This window comes from Mastigoproctus giganteus, chromosome 5, assembly GCF_048544385.1.
Source record: "Mastigoproctus giganteus isolate SK-2022 chromosome 5, ASM4854438v1, whole genome shotgun sequence".
NCBI classification, from domain to species: domain Eukaryota; kingdom Metazoa; phylum Arthropoda; class Arachnida; order Uropygi; family Thelyphonidae; genus Mastigoproctus; species Mastigoproctus giganteus.
The window spans coordinates 78,981,471-79,001,096 of record NC_143579.1 but is presented as its reverse complement, the minus strand read 5'-3'; the positions used below and the strand labels follow the sequence as shown (position 1 = coordinate 79,001,096).

General features: G+C 39.5%; 1 protein-coding gene across 1 annotated transcript in view; it reads left to right on the top strand.

Moving 5' to 3' along the window:
* Positions 1-19,626, top strand: part of LOC150085515 (carbonic anhydrase-related protein 10-like) — a 70,523-nt gene that overhangs the window by 20,998 nt on the left and 29,899 nt on the right. The window contains exon 2 of the mRNA XM_090374086.1: positions 3,980-4,027. Coding sequence (XP_090230212.1) covers positions 3,980-4,027 — 48 coding nt within the window. The remainder of the gene's footprint in view (positions 1-3,979; positions 4,028-19,626) is intronic.

The following is a 19,626-nucleotide window of genomic DNA, read 5'->3' as shown; positions in this document are numbered from 1 at the left end:
AGATCGATCCCGCTGAAAGCAAAGCTGAACGGAGGGAATAGTTAAAGCCATAAACAACTATGCAGTTGCAGTGCTAACATACTCCTTCGGGATTATAGATTGGACTAACACCGAGCTGGAGGATATAATGAGGAAGACAAGGACAATGATGACTAACAGCCGCCAACACCGCTCGAAGGCAGCCGTGGAAAGACTGACAATAGCTCGGAGAGGAGGAGGGGGTCTGATAGACTTAACCGAGCAACAGAAGATAGAGATAGATAACCTAAAGGATTACTTCTAGAAAAACAAAGCAGCACTCCATCAGGCCACAAGGAAGATAGACAGGCGACATACCCCACTCAACCTAGGCGAGGAGTCCCCTTTCGCCCAGACGGAACACACGAAGGTAGAAAGATGGGCAAAGGAGACACTCCCTGGTATACACTACACCTCGATCAAGACTACACAGGTAAAATTGCTTCCAATGCATGGGTCGCGAGCGGGACGCTCTTCTCCGGGACTGAAGAATCAATGCTCGCCATCCAACACCAGTAACTATAGAAAATACATCGCCAAGGAGCCCGAGTGTCAGATGACAACCTGTCGACGATGCTACCCGGCCTCAGAAACATCACTGCAGGATGCAAGGTGATCCCCCCAGATGGAGTACCCTCATAGACACGACTAGGTAGCCAGGATAATACATCAGAAGCTAGCGAGGAAATGCCAGTTGATCAAAGAAAGTGTATCGTATTACAAGTATGATCCCCAGGCGGTATTACAGACCCAAATCCACAAGCTTTGCTGGGACCGAGCCATAATAACGGCCAACACAATCCCGCACAACAGACCGATATAACCCTTGTCGATAAGAAGGAAAAGGCTACTTATCTGACTGACATTGCCATGCCCGACACTGGCAACCTCCAGAAAAAAGATCAAGGAGTTCACAGACAGAAGATAAAAAAGATGTGGCATAAGCAACAAATAACGATCATCGTGTCAACCACCAGTATGGTGCCAAAGACCCTACCTAAGAGCCTTAGCAGCAACTGCTCTCCCTGAGAACACATACAAGAAACTCCAGAAAATAGCAATCCTGAACACCCGTAGGACAGCCATAGAGTTCCTTGACCAATAGTAACAGCAGACATAACTACCCTATGCACTTGGTACCAGTACCCATCACGAGGTGGAACCCCTCAATCAGGGAGAAATAATAAAAACAACGATAATAATAATAATAAAAAAAAAACTAACCTAAAATTACCATATGAACTAAAACATAAATCATTGATATCATCAGTTTCTTTAAGTGAACACACGCTTTCAAATGAATCGTTTACAGAGAAACCAGTTTTCATTTTTTTTAAAAAATAATTAATCAAATATGATTGTTAATTTAATTTTCTTTCCTAAATTCGCAGACTGAATACATACCGTTATCATTTATATTTAATTTTTCTATTAAACAAAACAGGTAACGTATTAATTGTTAAGCTGAATTATTTATTTTTCAATTATTTTTCAGTACTGTTTGTTATACTTCTGGCCCTGGCTGTAGCCTGTTGCATTATCACAGCTTCAAAGAATAATAAAAAATAAAATATACAACCATATAAATTTCGAAAATTGCTTTTTTTTTACTGTTTATAATTTATATGCATGATATTAATGCTGTATAATTAAATCGCCTTATTTCTGTTTTTAAATAATGAAATTTACCATTCCTTTTGGGCTAGTTTTTTATTTGGTTTTATTTTATTTTATTATTTATTTTTTCCGGCAACTTTGGCACTGACGCTGGACGACCGACATGTGGAAATCTATCGCCTAGTCTGATGAATCCCATTTCTAACTCTATTATGCTGATGGTCTAATGGACATATCCGCATTTGGAAGAAACAACACGAGGCCATGGCACCTGGATGCACCATTGGGATTCGGCAGGCTGGAGGCAGTAATGTTATGGTTTGAAGACCGTTTTATTGAGATGCCCTGGGTCTTCCCATCATCGTTAATCAACGGCTCTGTTGGAACGCCTTTCCATCGTAGCTCGCTCTCGCTCGCTCTCTCTCTATTTATTTATTTATTTTTGTTTCATACTCTGAGACCATAGGTGTCCCATCTACTGGAACTGGCCCACCTCCCCGTGGTGTGGACGAGTACCCAGAACCATCTGTCCAGGTGACTGATGCTTCTGGGTAGCCAAGCGGCCAAGACATTACAACAGAACACACACACACAAACGTACACCAACACATTTCTGGCCCTTTTACAGTGGTTCTGCTCTACACAGAGATACGAGGCGTAATTGAACTGACGTTCTAGGAGCCGCCTCGTACATAAACACATGTCTCCATCTTGGCCGACCAAGTACTCCCCTTCTTGATGGCAGTGTGTCAAGACAACTCTTTAACAACAAGACAACGAGCTATGGCACAAAGCCCAGAAGGTTGCTAACTGGTGGTCAAAAAGACAACAATGAATTCTCCGACCTACCATGGTCGCCCAACTCAACCGATCTCAACCCAACTGAGCATGTTTAAAACCTATTGGAAAAGGACATTGGATGCCACCCGACAATGTGCGGATATTACTGCACACATTTGCAACTCGTGAGTAGCACTACCACAGGATACCATGCAACACCTTGTGGAGTACATGCCAAGACGTGTATGGGCTCTATTACGAGCAAAAGGTCGACCACGAGGTATTAGATGGGTGTTGCTAATGCAAAGCACTGTGTATGTACAAAGCATAAACTGTAAAATAATTCTGGATTTTGTTCTTGATTAATCCATTTGGTAATCGTACCCAGGTGAGAGGGATTCTTTTCTCATAATTATGTTAAAAATCATACGTCTATATTTTGCCCCAGAGGCTGAAATTACCGAAGCGCCACCTAGTGGAACGTGCACTTTTTGTTTTATCGAAATCGTTTGTGTGTTTTTTGGAGATTTATACTAGATGTTTTAAATAAAGACTACAAATCAGCAGCCATATAGCAACGGTTTGTTTTTTTTTTAAATGTACCAACACACACTGCGCGCTGTTTATAAATAAGTTTATATTAAACTAAATAGCACCGTAAAATAATATCAAGATTTATGGCCAGCGAGGAACAATTTAAATATTAGCTTTTGAAAGCAGCCAAGTTTTCGATAAGATCATTTTTTAAATCGAGAAATTTCTGATATTTTATGAAGGTTCTGTGACACCTTGGCCATCGTACGCAGTAAATATCGATTGACTCGCCTTTCTGGATTTTGAACTTATTATTCAAATCGAAGTCTATCGACACGACGCAGTGCCACATCTCTGATTCGACATTTCCAAACTCGGAACCACAGAAATGTGTCAGATTTTAATCAGAATATTCTCCAATCTTCGAGGTAATGCCCTAAGTGAAATCGCGTGTAGTGTTGTCGAAGACAATTCATTCGAGGCCGAAATTGCTCGCAGGGTTGTTTGTTCAGGGGGGGCACGATGCCCGAGTGCCAGACCAATAGTTTCTCAATTTCAGACCTTTATCTGTCATTGATTTTTCTCTCAATATCGCCCTTTGAAACTTGGAGTTTAAAATAGACAACATCACCGGAATTTAAAATACCTATCGGAAATATATGTTCCTGCTTTAAAAAAAAAAAGACAAAAAAAATCTCTCTTAATATCGAATTCATCCAAATTCTTAACCTAAGGAGTTTCTGGACTTTGATCATATAAGACAATCGAAGATTTTTTTTATTTACCAAAACTTTACAATGAATTATTCGGGCATTATACATAGAGAGAATTGGCTTTTTAAAAATAGTTTTAAAATAATCAAATGCGATCGTTTAAAAACTATCTAAATATCCTATTGAAATATTAACTACTTTTTCCGTTAATTTTATAGTTTTTAGTTTAATGCTGTGTTTATTCCATTAGATGTCGCTGCTAATGGGCTTTGCGTTTGATTTCAAATAAACTCGAAACTTTTATCTCTTGGTCTTAGGGATCTGGAGCAGCTGGGAAGAATGGTGGACGTATGAAGGAATTTCCGGTAAGAATTAATTTAGAGGAATTATTTATGTCTTTAGGGTATTTTTTTTTTTTACTTCATTTGATATTATAAAATTAATTTCTAGTTCAAAGTAGCAAGAAAATGCGATTTTTGAGATGAGAGCGACTATTTTAAATGGTCTACAGCAACTGCTCCTTACTTTAGCTTTGATAGTGGGCCATCAGGTCAGTAGTGGTTCTTCGATCAAAAAAATAATAACATCCCTTCCCTTCCCTGTAGTGGGCATGGAGCATATATTTTTCGGTCTGAGAAAGGGCGTTCGAATGCTTCCATTGATTACCCTTGCATTTGCTGGCTGTAGTGGTACCTCCATAATCGTCGTCTGCTACGATTCGATACCAAAAATAAAATGATAGTCCTCTTTCGCGATGGATCACAAGCCCTCACATAATGCTCACTGTTTCTCACTGAAACATTTCGCCAGTATTCAGCGCACAGTTTACGATAAAGAAGAGTTGGTCCCTCAATGTGGACACTGCCGTCGCTTATGATGGCAATCTCCCTAGAGTTTACACGTTTATTGTTTTGTACCAACTCATCTACCTGGCCAACAGTTGTTTCACCGATGGCCGTGTATTCTTTACACAGAAGTGGAAGTTCCCAGGTAGATTGTCGCTGTTTTTGTTGTAGGGTTTTAGCAGCATTACAGACTAAGGTCATATTGCTCCGTGTATACTGTTTGTAATTTGGGCGTGTATTGAGGTCGATTTTCCGTTTGCTAGACGAAAAACCCATGCTACTCTCACCTGATGCCTACGAACTCAGCGACGTTGTAAAAAAAAAGGCCCATAAAAATTCTTCATGTTATCGACGGGGCTCGAATTCAGGTCTTTTCCACACGGTGTGGGAGGACGACGATCCTACCAACTGTTCTAGCCAAAACGGCTATCAATGATATACAGAAACTTTACTAGCAGGAATAAGGTGTTAGCCCTTTGTACAAGACCTACAAGACCATTGTTAGACCACGTCTTGAGTACTGTATAAAGGTCTGGAAGCCTTACTTTTAGCCTCCAGACATTTTCTGAATTTGCTGGAACGGCTGCAGAGAAAGGCAGTTGGATTGGTGAAGAGAACAAAAGGGTACTCTTACCTAGAAGGACTAGAGTTCTGCAGATTATAGCATCTGGAGACTAGGCACCTGCGCGGAGGTCTGATTGAGGTGTTTAAAGCCTTGAATGGATTGAGTAAGCTGAATGTTAATGGTATTCTTCCACTTGCTGAGAATACACACGTGATACACACGGATCTAAGAGGTCATCACTGTTTGTTCTAATGTCAGTCATTCATTCTAAAAGTCTATTTACTATTAGAATTGCTAAATGAAGGAGGCAGACTTTTTTTGGATGCCCGATAAAAAATAAGTAAATTTAATCTTCTCTTCTCGGAATGATACTTTCCCATTGTTAAAAAGCGACCATTCAATTCCTCTTCGAATTTTACAAATTCTCCATCTCAACTACTCTGAGACGTAATTAATTACAATAACCCACAACTGGCTGCCCGAAAGTAAATCTCATGATATCCAGCCTTCTGTTACTGCCTAAGATTTTATATTTGTAGCTCCTAGTCCTCGTCTGTCCTACTGCTCAATTGAACCCCTAAAGTTATTAAAACAGACAGAGTTATCTACTGGATCTGGCCCACTTCCCGTAGTGTGGACGAGTACCCATAATCATCTCTCCAGGCGACTGATGCTTCGGGGTAGCCAAGTGACCAGATAATACAACACTACGCAAATCACATATTTGTCCCTTTTACAATGGTACTGTTCTTCATAGAGATGCGAGAGGGAATTGAACTGACGGTCTAGGGGCTGCCCCTTACAAAAACATGGCTCATCTGCTGATAGACCTTTGCACATAAACGATCAACCACAAAATCCGAAACTGTTGATTTTTAATAAAGCTTTATCAGCTAAAAATAGTGTTCACGATTTATAGAGGGTCAGATGATATGAAACAGCACAATAATAATCCCCTGTAAATGACGCATGATTTTAATCTATCAAAATAAAAGTAAACTTGGGTACAATACCTGACACTTATAAAATGTTGGGTATCTTATAAAATCATATTTTTCCATCCCGTTTAAGATAATTTCCGACTCAGAGAATGCTGTTAATTATGCCTTTGCAAAACAAATGAAACCTGGTAAAAGAAAGAATTCAGTTAGAAAAATATTCAGAATTTGCGCTTAGAAATTCCATTCTTTGAAGAGAATTCAAATATGGTGGGATGTCGATTCTCCAAACTGGTCATCCTCCAATTACGAAAAGATCGAATAATCGACGTCCAGCTGTATTGTTAAAATTCAAATGTGAAGTTAATTTTCAGGAAATATTAGAAAATAAGAATGGAATTATCTACGCGGTCTTGAGTACTAGCTAGTTTAGGTAGAATAAAAAAAAATGGTCAAAGCAGCATCGATTCTCTAAGTGTGGAAGCGGAGAAAAATCCATATCCATCAAGTAACTTTTTCCCTTCTACATTTGTTTCTTTTTGTTGAGAGTACGCGTTTTATTTTTCTGCTTTACAGCAAAAACCTAAGATTAAAAAAACAGGAAAGTAAAATGTGGAACTTTCAAAACCGACCAAATTCAAACGTAAATTTTTAAACGAAATTTCTCAATCCTTGAAATTTAATTAATTAACGTGTAATTATTAGCAAGCAGTCCACAACGAAGCATCTTCTTATGGCAAAGATTTATGCGCAATCAAACTGAAAAGCAATTTGTAAGAGAGGCTAATTTTTCAAACGAAATGAAATTGAAAGGCCTCACGAACAGCGACATCATTTGACGGCACTCCGAAAATAAAATTGATGGTATCAGTTCTAGCTGACAACTATGGCTGCAAATGTTAGTTTTATGTGTCAATGAACGTCACAGTACTTTTGGGTGGAGTCGTACAATGACCTCGCGTATTTGCAAACTTACTACACATTTACTAACAAGAATTTAAAAAGAAGTTTGTCTATTGAGTCCACGCGAACAGTGAAATGCTCTTTAAAGAGTCGTTATGGAAGAGATTTTTAGTAATGAGAACATGTGGCAAATTATATCTCTTAGGGGATGCTCTTTTTTAACGAAAGGAAGATTAACTGCAAATGAACGTGGAAAACAGAGCCACGAACGTCCATCCTTGACCACAATGAGATGTCAGCGATGGACACATTCATAAAACAAAAGAGAATTGTCTTCTGAGTCAGGACAGAACAACGGGTTTGTTCTATCCAGAATCAGGACAGAACAAATCTGTTGATGACATAGAACAGAGTCAACAAGGTTCATACACTTGCTGAATCTGCGAGTTACACCAAATACATTACTCCTGGATGTCAATGTTAATTGCCTTTCCATCGTGCTCCTCTCTCTCTCTTAAGTCAACTAAGCGCAGTGAATACGAATATAGTTAGGCATGCGCAGATAAATAAAGGCACAGAGACCTTGCTGTAGTAGAGCCAAGTATCTGGTGAGACTGTCAAGAAACGATATCAAGTCCCTTTAGGATAGTTTAGCAGAATGAAATTAACTAGCTGTAATAATTTAGGAAGAGATGCAAACAATTTCTGATCAGTACACAGTTGACATCGAAGACCATTCTTCAGCATTCCACAAACGCTGAGTTTCGAGAGAATACTGCAGGACTTTTAATGTCCATCATATGACGAACAAAAATATTTAACAGTATCCACAATCGCGCGATAAAGCGTATTTGATTATTTCTACCCGAAAGGAACAGGTAAAAGTGTCTTGAAACAACGAATGAAAGTTCAATAATATTGAGTTCACTTAACCTCCTTGTCTTTCTTAATTATATGAAACAATTAACTTAAACTACGCGCTGCTGTATTTTCTTTGCAAATGGAACTACAATACTTACTTATTTTTCAATTTTAGTCTTCAAATACGCGTGAACAACAGCTTAACACGCATGCGCGGCAACCTGCAGGCCTATCTCATCCTCTGATGACTGGAGATTAAAACACAGCTCTAATGTTCAGCAAAGAGTTTAATGCCGATAAAATGTGGAAGATCGATAGTCTTCTGCGTAAATATGTCAAATTGGCGGGCCGCATACGGCCCTCACAGAATAAAGAATTAAAATTTTATTCGGTGACAAACTTTGCAAAAGTCGTTAGTTCCTATAACATTGGAAAGTAGTGTGTGCGTAAGATGTTGATGGTATAAAGGGTAACTCATAGCAACTGCCTGTCAGCTCCTATCTCCATCACTCTTAGTGCCGTTTTGTTACGCATCGACGAACAGTCGAAGTGTCCGTAGGATGCTACTGCGCTGGTTACCACAGCAATGAGACTACAAACTTGTACGATGAAACGTACTGTATTATCCACGAGTTATCCCCTAATTCGTGTAGTCACGCACATATAAATTAGCATAAAGGAGTTCAGTTGGATTCTGGTTCAAGAGCACAGAGAATAATTAGCGGAACATGGTGCCGTAACTATTGCGTCCATGTGGGCAAAGATTGATGGGACATTCCTGTTCTAATGGTGCCTCAGATTCGAACAATCATCCAACTAGCTGTACTGCACACTTGGCCATAACACGCAACACAAACAGGAAACTTGAAATTAAACTGCCTTCTATGACCACGTTACACGAAGGAAATTAGAAAGATAGAACCACAACCCTGTTACGCCATGTCAGCGTATTCCACGCGAAAATGCAATACCATGTTAACCCACATCTGCTAATTTCGAAGCTCAATTAGCCGATATATGGTTGACAGAACACAATTTTTTATTTATTCTCCTATATTTCTTGATATATCTCAAGCAAGATTTTCATCCCTGAAAACCACAGATCGGTATGCCTTGAGTAGGATTTCATCCTTTAAAACCACAGATTGGTATACCTTGAGTAAGATTTTCATCCCCGAAAACGAAAGATCAGTATGCCTTGAGAAATATTTTCATCCCTGAAAGTAACAGATTCGGTTGATTCTTGAGTTGATATTCCGTCTTAGCTAGCACTCAGATTAGAAAAACAGAAGAAATTCTGTCTCTGAATATGTGCTTTTTAAAAGTAAGCTTCATTTAATGTTTCTGAGATGGATGGTTAGTCCAGTTCAACATAACTGAGTGATCACTGAATTATGACCACCCCTATGAAAACTGAATGCGACCTGTTTACCACGTGAGGTACGAGAGTGAGCAGTTAGTCAACCTAGGTAGTATAGATAAGGTGTCAGTGGTTCAATAGGTAGTAAAATGCAGACCGTGATGGGTAAAAGGAAGAATTTATCGGACTTTGATAAAGGACAGATTGTGGGATGTTAGAGAGACGCCGTAGTTAAAAGTGTACCAGGACTGGAGTAAAAATGGTCAAACAACGACTCAACGGAAAAACTGCAAAGGTCAGCGAAAAGCTGATGTTAGAATTGAGTGCCGGTAAACGACTCGTAAAGGCGAACAAGCGCAGCACTGTTGAAGAGTTGACTAACAGTACATGGACTAACCCGGAACAATATCTGGCATGACCAGGCGTCATAGGCTATACCAGCAGACGATCCCTGCGGCATCCTCTCCTAACCAAAGTTCATCGGCGTAAAAGGCTCGCCTGGTGCAAAGAGCATGCAAGTTGGACGTTACAAGACTGGAAGAAGGTATGCTGGTCGGATGAGTCACGTTATTTACTCCACACCGTGTAAGGATTTGACAACAACAACATGAGGCGCTTGATCCATTATCCATGGTATCAAAAGTGCAGGTCGGTGGAGGCGGTTATATGGTGTAGGGTATGTTACATTGGCAGGAACTTGGACCCCTGGTACATGTGGAACAACGTATCATTGGTCTCCGCTATCGTCAACTGCTTGCTGACTGTGTATACCCCGCTGTGTTATACTTTTTCCCGAATGACAATGGTGTCTTCCAAGATGACAATGCGCTGAGCCATCGGGCACTTGTTGTGCAGGAATGGTTTGAGGAACACAGTTCTGACTTGCAGCATATCGATCCCATGGAGCACTTATGGGACTCTTATGAAAAGTCATATCAGGCGTCTTGATACGCCAATCACCTTCATAGCTGACCGCATTACACACAGCTTGATTGGCCATACCTGCCGAACGCTTCCGACATCTTGTTGAATCAATGCCACGTCGGATAGCTGCTGTACTGAGGGCAAAAGGAGGACCTACGAAGTATTAATTCATAATTCAGTGATCACTCATTGTATATCTCTAAGGTGTGTCCTTTTATTAGTAAGATAAGACTGAGCGAATATACAGGGAGGTTCTAATTAAAGATCGCCTACTTAGACGTAACTGTAGAGAAAATTAATTGAGAAAAGTATTCGACATTTGTTCGTCACACTATAGAGACGACTAGAATTATGCAATAATCTATAGTATATTATCAAAACTATTCCATTCTTGAATACATGTTTTTTTCAGGATACTGGCTTCAAGGATAAAGAGAGGATTAATCGATTGTTGCCTTTTGTATTTGGCAATACGCCAGTGGAATGTTGAAAACATGGCGTGTTTTTTGAAAATCCCAGAGCCAGGGAGATTCAAATAAAATGACCAATGTGTGGCACGCTGGAGGGAAACTGGATAATAATCGTCTCTTCTTGCATTAAATTTATCACTTTTACGCCTCAAAAAGCCAGCTAGAAAGACGGAGTAGGACAAAACTGGATGGTAGCGATCCGCATTTACAGATCATGTTTAGGGATCTGGTGGGAGGATCGGTTCAGAAAACAGACCACAACGATGAATTGTATCGTAAATCTAAATCCACACAGTGCAGTGGCTTTGGATGAAAGCAGAAGGAATTCCTGAATTACCGTGGAGATTGTCGTTTGTCTATATTCTGCAGTTGAAGATATTGGCACCCCATCCCAAATGAATTGGGTTTTATCCTTCCAAAAAACGTTTCGTGGCCATCTGTTGTTCGCTTTTTTCGTGCGAGAAACTACAGTGAGAATGGCATTCGAAACCAGGAAGAAGTTTCTGAGCATGTCTGGTCTTGCATGGAGACACCATAGCGTTAGTTGAAGTTACGAAAGTTGCCAAGTACCTCTTTATTCCAGCTCACCCCCTCTCATTTACTATGCACTATAGGGCATGATAATGTTCTTAAAAAAGAGAGGACACTTTGATGCCAAACTATCAAATGCCCCTTCAAAATCAATAAAGAGGGCTAATACATATTTATCGTTAGAATTTAAACTATAAGTAATCAAATCTTGAATAGCATCTTCAATTGAACAATTTCTTTTAAATCCGTACTGATACGAAAAAGTCAGTTTCATTTTCTGAAACAAATATTCCAACCTTAACAACATTAATCTCTCAAATATTTTGCCTAAGTTAGCCAATAAAGATATCGGTCTATATCCACGAGGGTCAGTCATTAGTTTACCAGGCTTTTGTAACAAATTAAGCAGTGCAACCTCCCAGAAACCTGGAAACGTTCCCTCTAATGAACACTTATTAAACATATTGACCAAAACCTCAGAAAAAAAGATCTACTAGTTTAATAATACAATTCTTTTTAGCCATCTATTCCTGGTGTTTTATTTACATTAATTTTTGAATAAACATTTTGGACCTCTCTGATATTGAATAAATCAATCTCGGGGGGGGGGGGTCCTTGATATTCTTTATTATCCATCCTAATTAACCGTTGCTGCTCTTTGCATCAACACATCTGTCTACAAATTCCATTAATCTTTCTAAATATTGAACAGAACAATCAATGTTCATGGAGGGGGGCAGTACAAGGATACCAAATAAAAAGATACAACCTTAGTTGAGTTATGGACACATGTAGCAAGCTGAGTACATAAGCTAAAAACAGCAGTAAGATTCAAACATTTGTTAAAAACCACAATAGTAGTTTTAGGTTTAACTTCCTTAGTATGTATGACTTATTTTAGTTTGTACTTTTCACCTTTAAATTATTGACCACCATCATTTTTGAAACACCCTGTACATACACTCCCACCTAAAAGTTTAGAATCACGTTTAATATTTCTTAATTTTCAAAAGTTTGTGTTAAAATAGGACCAACTTGTTCACCAATTTTTATAAAAATATTTCTGTTATGTATACAAATCAAAAAAAGAAATAACATTTAAGAAATTTCTTGAATATTCCAGAAAGGCTTCTATAGAAGATGATTCTACAATATTCTAGAAAGTTGGAATATTGTTTCAATGTTATAGAAACTTTTATATGATTCTAGAGTGTTTCGCAATAATATAAATGGACGAGTAACAGCTGTAACTTATGAAATGGAACATCCGTCATTTAGAAAGTGTTTGATGAAATTTTGCTTCTCTTGATAAACATGGCAAGAAATAAGGAAATGAATGTTGAAAAAAGAAGTGCTATTATAACCCTGTATAAAAGTTTGTAATTCCACCAGAAGTATTGGAAAAATCAACGATTCAAGAAGACTGGAAATTTAAAGGACAAACGCGATCAGCACGATCACGTGGAACAACAGAAGTGCAAAGTAAGGCCATAAAATTGATCTCTAAACGCAATCGACCGCTTACTGTAGCTGAAATCCGAGCTGAGTTCAACAGGAACAGAGAAACTCCCGTGTCTACATACACTGTAAAACTTCGTCTTAAACAAGCAGGATTTCATAGTCGTGTAAGGTCCGAAAACCCATATTAAAACTGGAAAATCGAAAGAAACTATTGGCTTGGGCAATCAGCCATCAACATTGGACAATTGAAGAGTGTAAAAACGTACTGTGGATGGATGATTCCAAATTTGAAATTTTTGGATCCAAGCTTAGAGCTTATGTGAGACGATTAACTGAAGGAAAAAATGGTGCCACTTTGTTCAGTGCCTACAGTCAAGCATGATGGTGGCTCCATCGTGATCTGGGGATTGCTTCTGTTTCTCTATAGTGGGTAACATCGTCAGAATTGAAAGAATTTTAAGAAAAGAAGTCTATAAAAACATTCTTGAACATAATGCAACGTCCTCTGGACTTTGTGGAATAAATTTTATATCACAACATGACAACGACCCGACTTTCTAGCAATTAAACAACAGGCGGGGGTGGTATTGCAATTATGGTGTGGGCATCCCAATCGCCTGACTTAAACCCAACAGAACGTTTATGGGATCATATTGGTTCTAGAACGTCAAATCTGCCCATTTTCACAAAAATGAATGGGGAACCTTGCAGACCGCTTGGAATACTGTTAGTCAAGACACTATTATAAAATAATTAATCGCTAGAATGCTATCATTTATGTAAGTCAGTGATAAAATCTGGTGGAGGATATTTTGATGAAAATTCAGTATAGTTGTTAATTAATAATTTCAATATTTCTGGAAGTCTACACTGATTGACAGTTCTAATTACAACCCCTGGTAAGGCTATTTGAAGAAATTAGCAATCCCTGGTAGTATTTCAATATTCTTTGGCAATGCTAATAATCCGATCAATTCATCCCTTCGAAAAGCCAATCTTCACCTCTGTCGGGATCTTTTTCCCACTGTTAGTTTGAATTTGCTAAGAGTGATTGATTGTTTCAGGTCTTTTAATTCTTACCATACCTGATACCGTTTCTTAAACTATTGAAACTTTAATCATCAGGTTTGTTTTTACGTCATGGCAACCAAGGCTGTGAATCGTAATTTTCAGATATCGCAGTATCTGCTTTCATCCTTCTATCGATGGTCACCAATTCGGTTTTCCTCCTAAAAAGTCTACTCCCTCCAATCTCGCCGTATTTATCTTCTTTCAGGATATACCTTTTAGATAAAGAGGTTAATTCGCTATCTGATTCTATCTATCCATCCTCAACGGCTCCTCTATGGTATATGTCCCTCCTTATTGAATCTGCTTCAGTAACTGCTAAGCAACCGTCATTTGTAGTTGAACGTAAGGCTTCAGTTCCTTTTAGCTGTTGTTGTTATTTGATTTTTAGGAGCATTAGCAACTAAGGCCATATTGCTCCGGAGATATGCGGTGGTCATTCCCTGACCTTTCCGCATCCTCCGTATTTGGTGGTCACGGGCTCGAACTCCGGTCTAATCAAGAAGCGTGTGCTACGCACTGCTGCTCCTGCCCACCTGGCTACGGAGGCTTCAATTCCTTTTAGTGCATTACACTGAGTCCCATAAGGTTCTCCTTTAGGCTCTATTTTTATGCCGTATCTAAAGGATGATTCTCTATCCAGATTCTCTTTTTCGGTTGAATATGGTCATCACGAATTCTTCGAAGTGCAAAATATACCATTTCCCCCCCCCCCCCAATCGTATGGTTAGAGCTTTTAGAATATAATTAAGTCGAGTATAATGAAATCGGATTTGTTTCTGCAGCCATCTTGCGTGAAATCGCTCTGTCCATTGTTTTTGATTCTGTATCTATGGACATAAATGAACTAACTGCACCCACGAAATAAAACAGTTAATTCGGGAGACGAACAAGGAGGAAACATGGCTTTCCTTAATAATATCATTAAGCGAGCGTGTTGAGAGACGCGTATTTCAATTTGGGGGACGAATCTAACAAAGACAGATGCCGCTGATGGAGTATCGTGATCAGAATTGATTGCCGTTAATTATTTCTTGGCATCTCTTACAGTCGACAAGAATGTGGGCAGAGTTTCCCTTCTAAGTGCTTCCTTACAGGTCGTTCGGCAGCGTCTGCTTCTCTTTGAGATGACATATTTGCCTCGAGTGTTAAAGAGGTCGTCCTGGAGACAGCACTCGGGATACTCGTCCCACGACGTAACTGCTTCCGCTGTTTCAAAGCGATTCGACGACGCTAAATTTCCAATAAAGGATCCTCCTTGACTTTCCCGCGATGCTGGTGATCGATCCGGGTGGTTGGCTGGGTGATTATATGGTTGTTGCCGAAGTCGGCGTCCCACTTTGTGATGGAACGCCTCAGCAGCCGACAGGGCGACTCCATCGTACGGAGGTCCGATGTTTTGAAGCAAATGTTGACAAACCTATTAGCGGGAAGCGTACCCTATCGGAGTCCAATTATTGTTCTCGTTATATCGTCCGCAATAGGATCGGAGTTTGCGCCCCCTGGCGTCTTTCCAGCGCCCCAGCGCGGGTCGATCGTGTGGTAGCAGCTTGTGCACGGATGAACGGCTACACGTGACGGGCACAGCTGCAGCTCGAGCTCTTAGGAGGCCCGGGTAATGGAAAACAAGGCTCAAATTTACATTCGGAAATGGTATGCAAACTACTCTTGTCAGGGATGTGAACGAGTGCGGACGAAGCCCGCCAAGTACCGGCGGGAGTCTCCGATCTCCATTTCATTTAAAAATAAATTTCTCGCGATGTTATCCGCAGATATACGACTCCCGCGTTAATCGAATTCTGTTAAACGAATTCATACTCAGTGTTCGAAAGGTGGGGGAGGCCCCGCATAAACAGAGTCCTCTTAAACTGCTTGATTGTAGCGTTTAACCGGACTCGCACTGATCGTAAAACCAGTTCTGCCTTTTTATTCTTTCCGTCTCTATTTCTCCTTAAATCATCCGCTCAGATGTGGACCGGTCCTCCACTGCGTTCCACAGTGTTTTAGAGGTTGAGTAGCAGTCCGTGAATCCACGTGGAAGTCGCTGCCAAATTCTGACAGCGCATACCTTCGAACTAGGCTTAGGATTCTTGTTGAACACTGCATGTTCCAAAGGAAAGATTATTTTTAGGTTGCTGCGGATCGATCTAGATGTGCCATTGCGACTACGGTTCTATTGATTGAGAAAGGAGAAGGAAGAGGGAGTTAAGTAGTTTCAAGTTAGACGTGAAAAAAATAAGATTTCTAATTTAAAATTAAACCTAAATGTTTTCAAATCCTGAATTTCTTGAAGATTTACAGTTATCCCTCTTGGATAATGTAAATCTTCAAGAGATCAACTTATAAGAGATCCATCATGGATCATTCAGAAAACCAAATCGCGTTGGCTTCCGCTTTTCTTCAAATTCTTAATTTTTGTTACTTTTTTAAAATATTGATGGTTTTTTGAAAGATTGTATTTAATAGGAGAATGTAACTAGAAAAGTATTCCGTATATGGAAGCTATTAATGAGACGCGTGGTATACTCACTTCAATATGTAGGATTTATTAATGGAACCGGGTGGGTCCTCCATAGATAAATAATTCCACACTTTTCCTGTGTTTTACACAATATGTGTGTTGCGTTTGTGGATTCTAAGTCTGGTCTGCAATCAGTGATAATTGAGACACGGTAGATCTCTTCTGCAACAACCGTTAATGAATTTTCATGATGGACAACACCATCAACTGAAAAACAAATTGCACACGCCATCTTATCCTACACGCAGCAGTATACAAATCGACCTAAAAACATTAAACCCACTAATAAACTAGCCATTATCTAAAGAAGTCGATATTCCCAACACGCAACACGTTGTGTCAACCTAGTTGTGAGCTACGGATCCAGGTTTCAGGCCAAAATTAGAATAGGTGAATACAGTAAAAGCAATATGAACACTATTGATGGATTTATTGATCCACGCAAAGGAAAGAGAGAACACTCCTTTGATGAACCCACGTGCTCGATCGTACAGATAACCCTCTTATTTTATCACAGGTAATGGCAAAGAATCCATTAACGTCAGATACGCCCTCAACACTTCCTCCATAAAGCCATTTTTCCAGCTCTCCATCTCACAAAAATCCCCATAATTTTAATATATATTTTAACGCTACTAAATTAAGTTAAATTTTTTAAAATTTAAAACAAATAGGAAGACAACAGAAATTAAGTAATGCCATACAATGTGCTGCATTTAGTTTGTAATGGACATCGAGGCAACTACTCTTTCCTTACAGCCAACTGTTCCAGTTTGGTAAAAATCGTACCAAATTAAGTTGGTCGTGAAACTGCTGTAGATTCCGTTGTGATGGGATCGACACCACTCGTTTCGGTTGTCTTCAGACTTAATTCAGACCAGAGGTGGATTTTGAGTGAGCCTGGGGTCGAAAAAATAACCTTTTAAGCTAGCTGAGCGAAGAATTCCTTCTTTGGATCGATGGAATGTGATGGAAACCACAAGCTGATTGTCCGAAAATTTTCGTGGGACACAACACCTACGAAAGGTTAGATACGAGAGTTGAAACAGTCGACGGGTAATGATGGAAGATAATAATTAATGTCATCTGGTGGAGGATTATATTCTCAGTTAACCGATTGCATCCAAGCAGATTTACAATGACCAGAATTGACAACTATCAAAAATTACAACCTCCATTAGAGACGAGAACAGCAAGAGTTATTGAAAATTCTGAATTTCCTTATGGTAATCTGAGGTGCTGAGTTGAGTGCATGCCTTCCAATATAAATTTCCACTACGATGACTTCTTTTTGATGTGTACGTGTCGTTGGCGTGGTTACGGGGATTCATTTTTCGCAAATATATCTTTTTCTACCACGTATCCGTATTAGTAAGCCTTAACGGCTAGTTTCCAAGATATAAAGTTGTCGATATTAGCGCTGAGATGGGGGCCCGTAAAATATTAATCAATTTACTGCCTGAGGAAGTTAAACGAAGCGACACTTAACGCGTTCATGGTATTTTGACATGTTTATAATCGAAACAAGTGTATAAATGACACCAACTGTTCAGAATGGTCGCTCAAGTGTAGTGGATGAACATCGGCCTGGTAGAGCAGCCAAAAACGCAATAAATAACTTCAGTTGTGCTGAATAATTCCTTCAGAAAGGCTGACCAAATGAGTTTGGATGAAAATTTCCGATAAACGGAATGCTGGCCAAAAATGTGGTCTAAATGGAAGACTCCTCTAATAACACTAGATGATGTGATTAATCAGTTATCAGTGTTTAGTATGGTGTCCATGTCACCATACTTAACTGACGACTCGGTTAAGATGAAGGTAAAGTTGGGAAAAGGGAGAAAATGTTCTTGGTTTGTAATTCTGTCCACACATGGTAGGAGGGAAATGCATGATAAAAGCCTTGTAGATTAACTCCAGAGCTGAGAGAACTGTGCTTATGGAGGAAATTTTTTCTCAACGTGGCCTGCCCTAGTTATAGAAGCAATTTGTTTTGAACAGATAGACTTCATTTGAGCAGAGGTAGTGCAAGAGTATTTGTTAGTTTCATTTAGGAAGCCTGAAGAATTCAGGGAAACTGCTAATTTGCAGGGTTAGGGGTCATTGAAACGACACAAGTTAGGTTAGTGACATAGGTCAAAAGTGAAGAGAGCGGTAAGCTGCTGTACGAGTTCATAATGAGAAGTATTCAAGGGATTTATTCTGGGAGCTTCCAATATATTGGTTCCAGTACAGTAGTTTTATAAAAGAAAGAGGCCCAACTAGATAACCAGAGTTTAAGGGTGTGATTGAGCTGAAGAACAAAGCATGGGATAGTTGCAGAATATCTCGAGTGCTGATTTATGAGTTTTATAAACGTATATGTAACAAAAACCACTGATGGTGTAAAATAGCAGAAAGCCGAGTATGAGAATTCACTAGCAAAGAGAGCTAAACTGGAGACAAGGAGGACCAATCGAACCACGAAGGATCACTTACAAAGAGTTAGACTGTAAAATAAATAATATTCATCTCGGAGAAGAATATATGGAGAAAATATTGAAGCTGAGCGAAGGCAAGGTTACAGGAGCGTATGGTATATATCCTGTTATACTAAACAAAGCCTACATGTGAATGCATCAGTCCTTTGATGTTAATGAGATTATCATTACACTTCAGGACGACCCCTTGGACTGAAGAAGCGCTAATGTCCCCTCAATGCAGAAAAAGGATGAGAAAGACGTGATGGGCAACTAAAGACCAGTGAGTTTGACTTCGGTGGTGGGATAGTCCTTGGAGTCTGTGGCTAAGGATACAATATAGGACCATGTCGATAGAAATGGTATCCTTAATAGATCACAGCATGCGTTCGTGAAGGAGAAGTTTATAATTAACCAATACAGTTAATTACTACCTTGGCTTCAGTAAAGCTTTTGATAGGTTCCGCATGCAGCGCTATTATATAAACTGGAGCAAATTGGGATTAATGGCGTAATTGAAATCAAAGACTAGCTAAAAGACAGGACACAGAGTATTCATAAATGGGCATTATTCAGGAGTTAGAAGTGGTCCAGGACATTAGGGTGGACCAACGTATCAAATGGTTTCTCTTAAAGATCGTGTTCGAGCCAATTCTGCTTCTTATCTTCCTCAATACCATTGATGAGGGAATTCAAAGTCAAACGTTTTCCGATGATCTAAAAGGTACTAGAAGGAGGCTAGTTTGCTTCAAAATGATTTAGATCGGTTTCACAAATGGTCTGGGAACCCAGGGAACAGGCATCCAGTAGTGAGTTATTGTCAGGGGGAGTAGGTTAGTGGTCCAGAACGAAAAAGATTTAAGGGTTACGATTCAGTCAGACATGAAATTTTCCACGGTGTAAACAGGCGTCTAGGGAGGCACATGGTGACTTGTCTATGATATATAGGACCTTCCCAAGTAGGGAAAAGGGGCGTCATCGTCTCTTTGTATAAGATGATGGTGGTGCCACATTTATAGTATTGTATTCAGGCGTAGAGGCTACACTTGAAGAAAGAC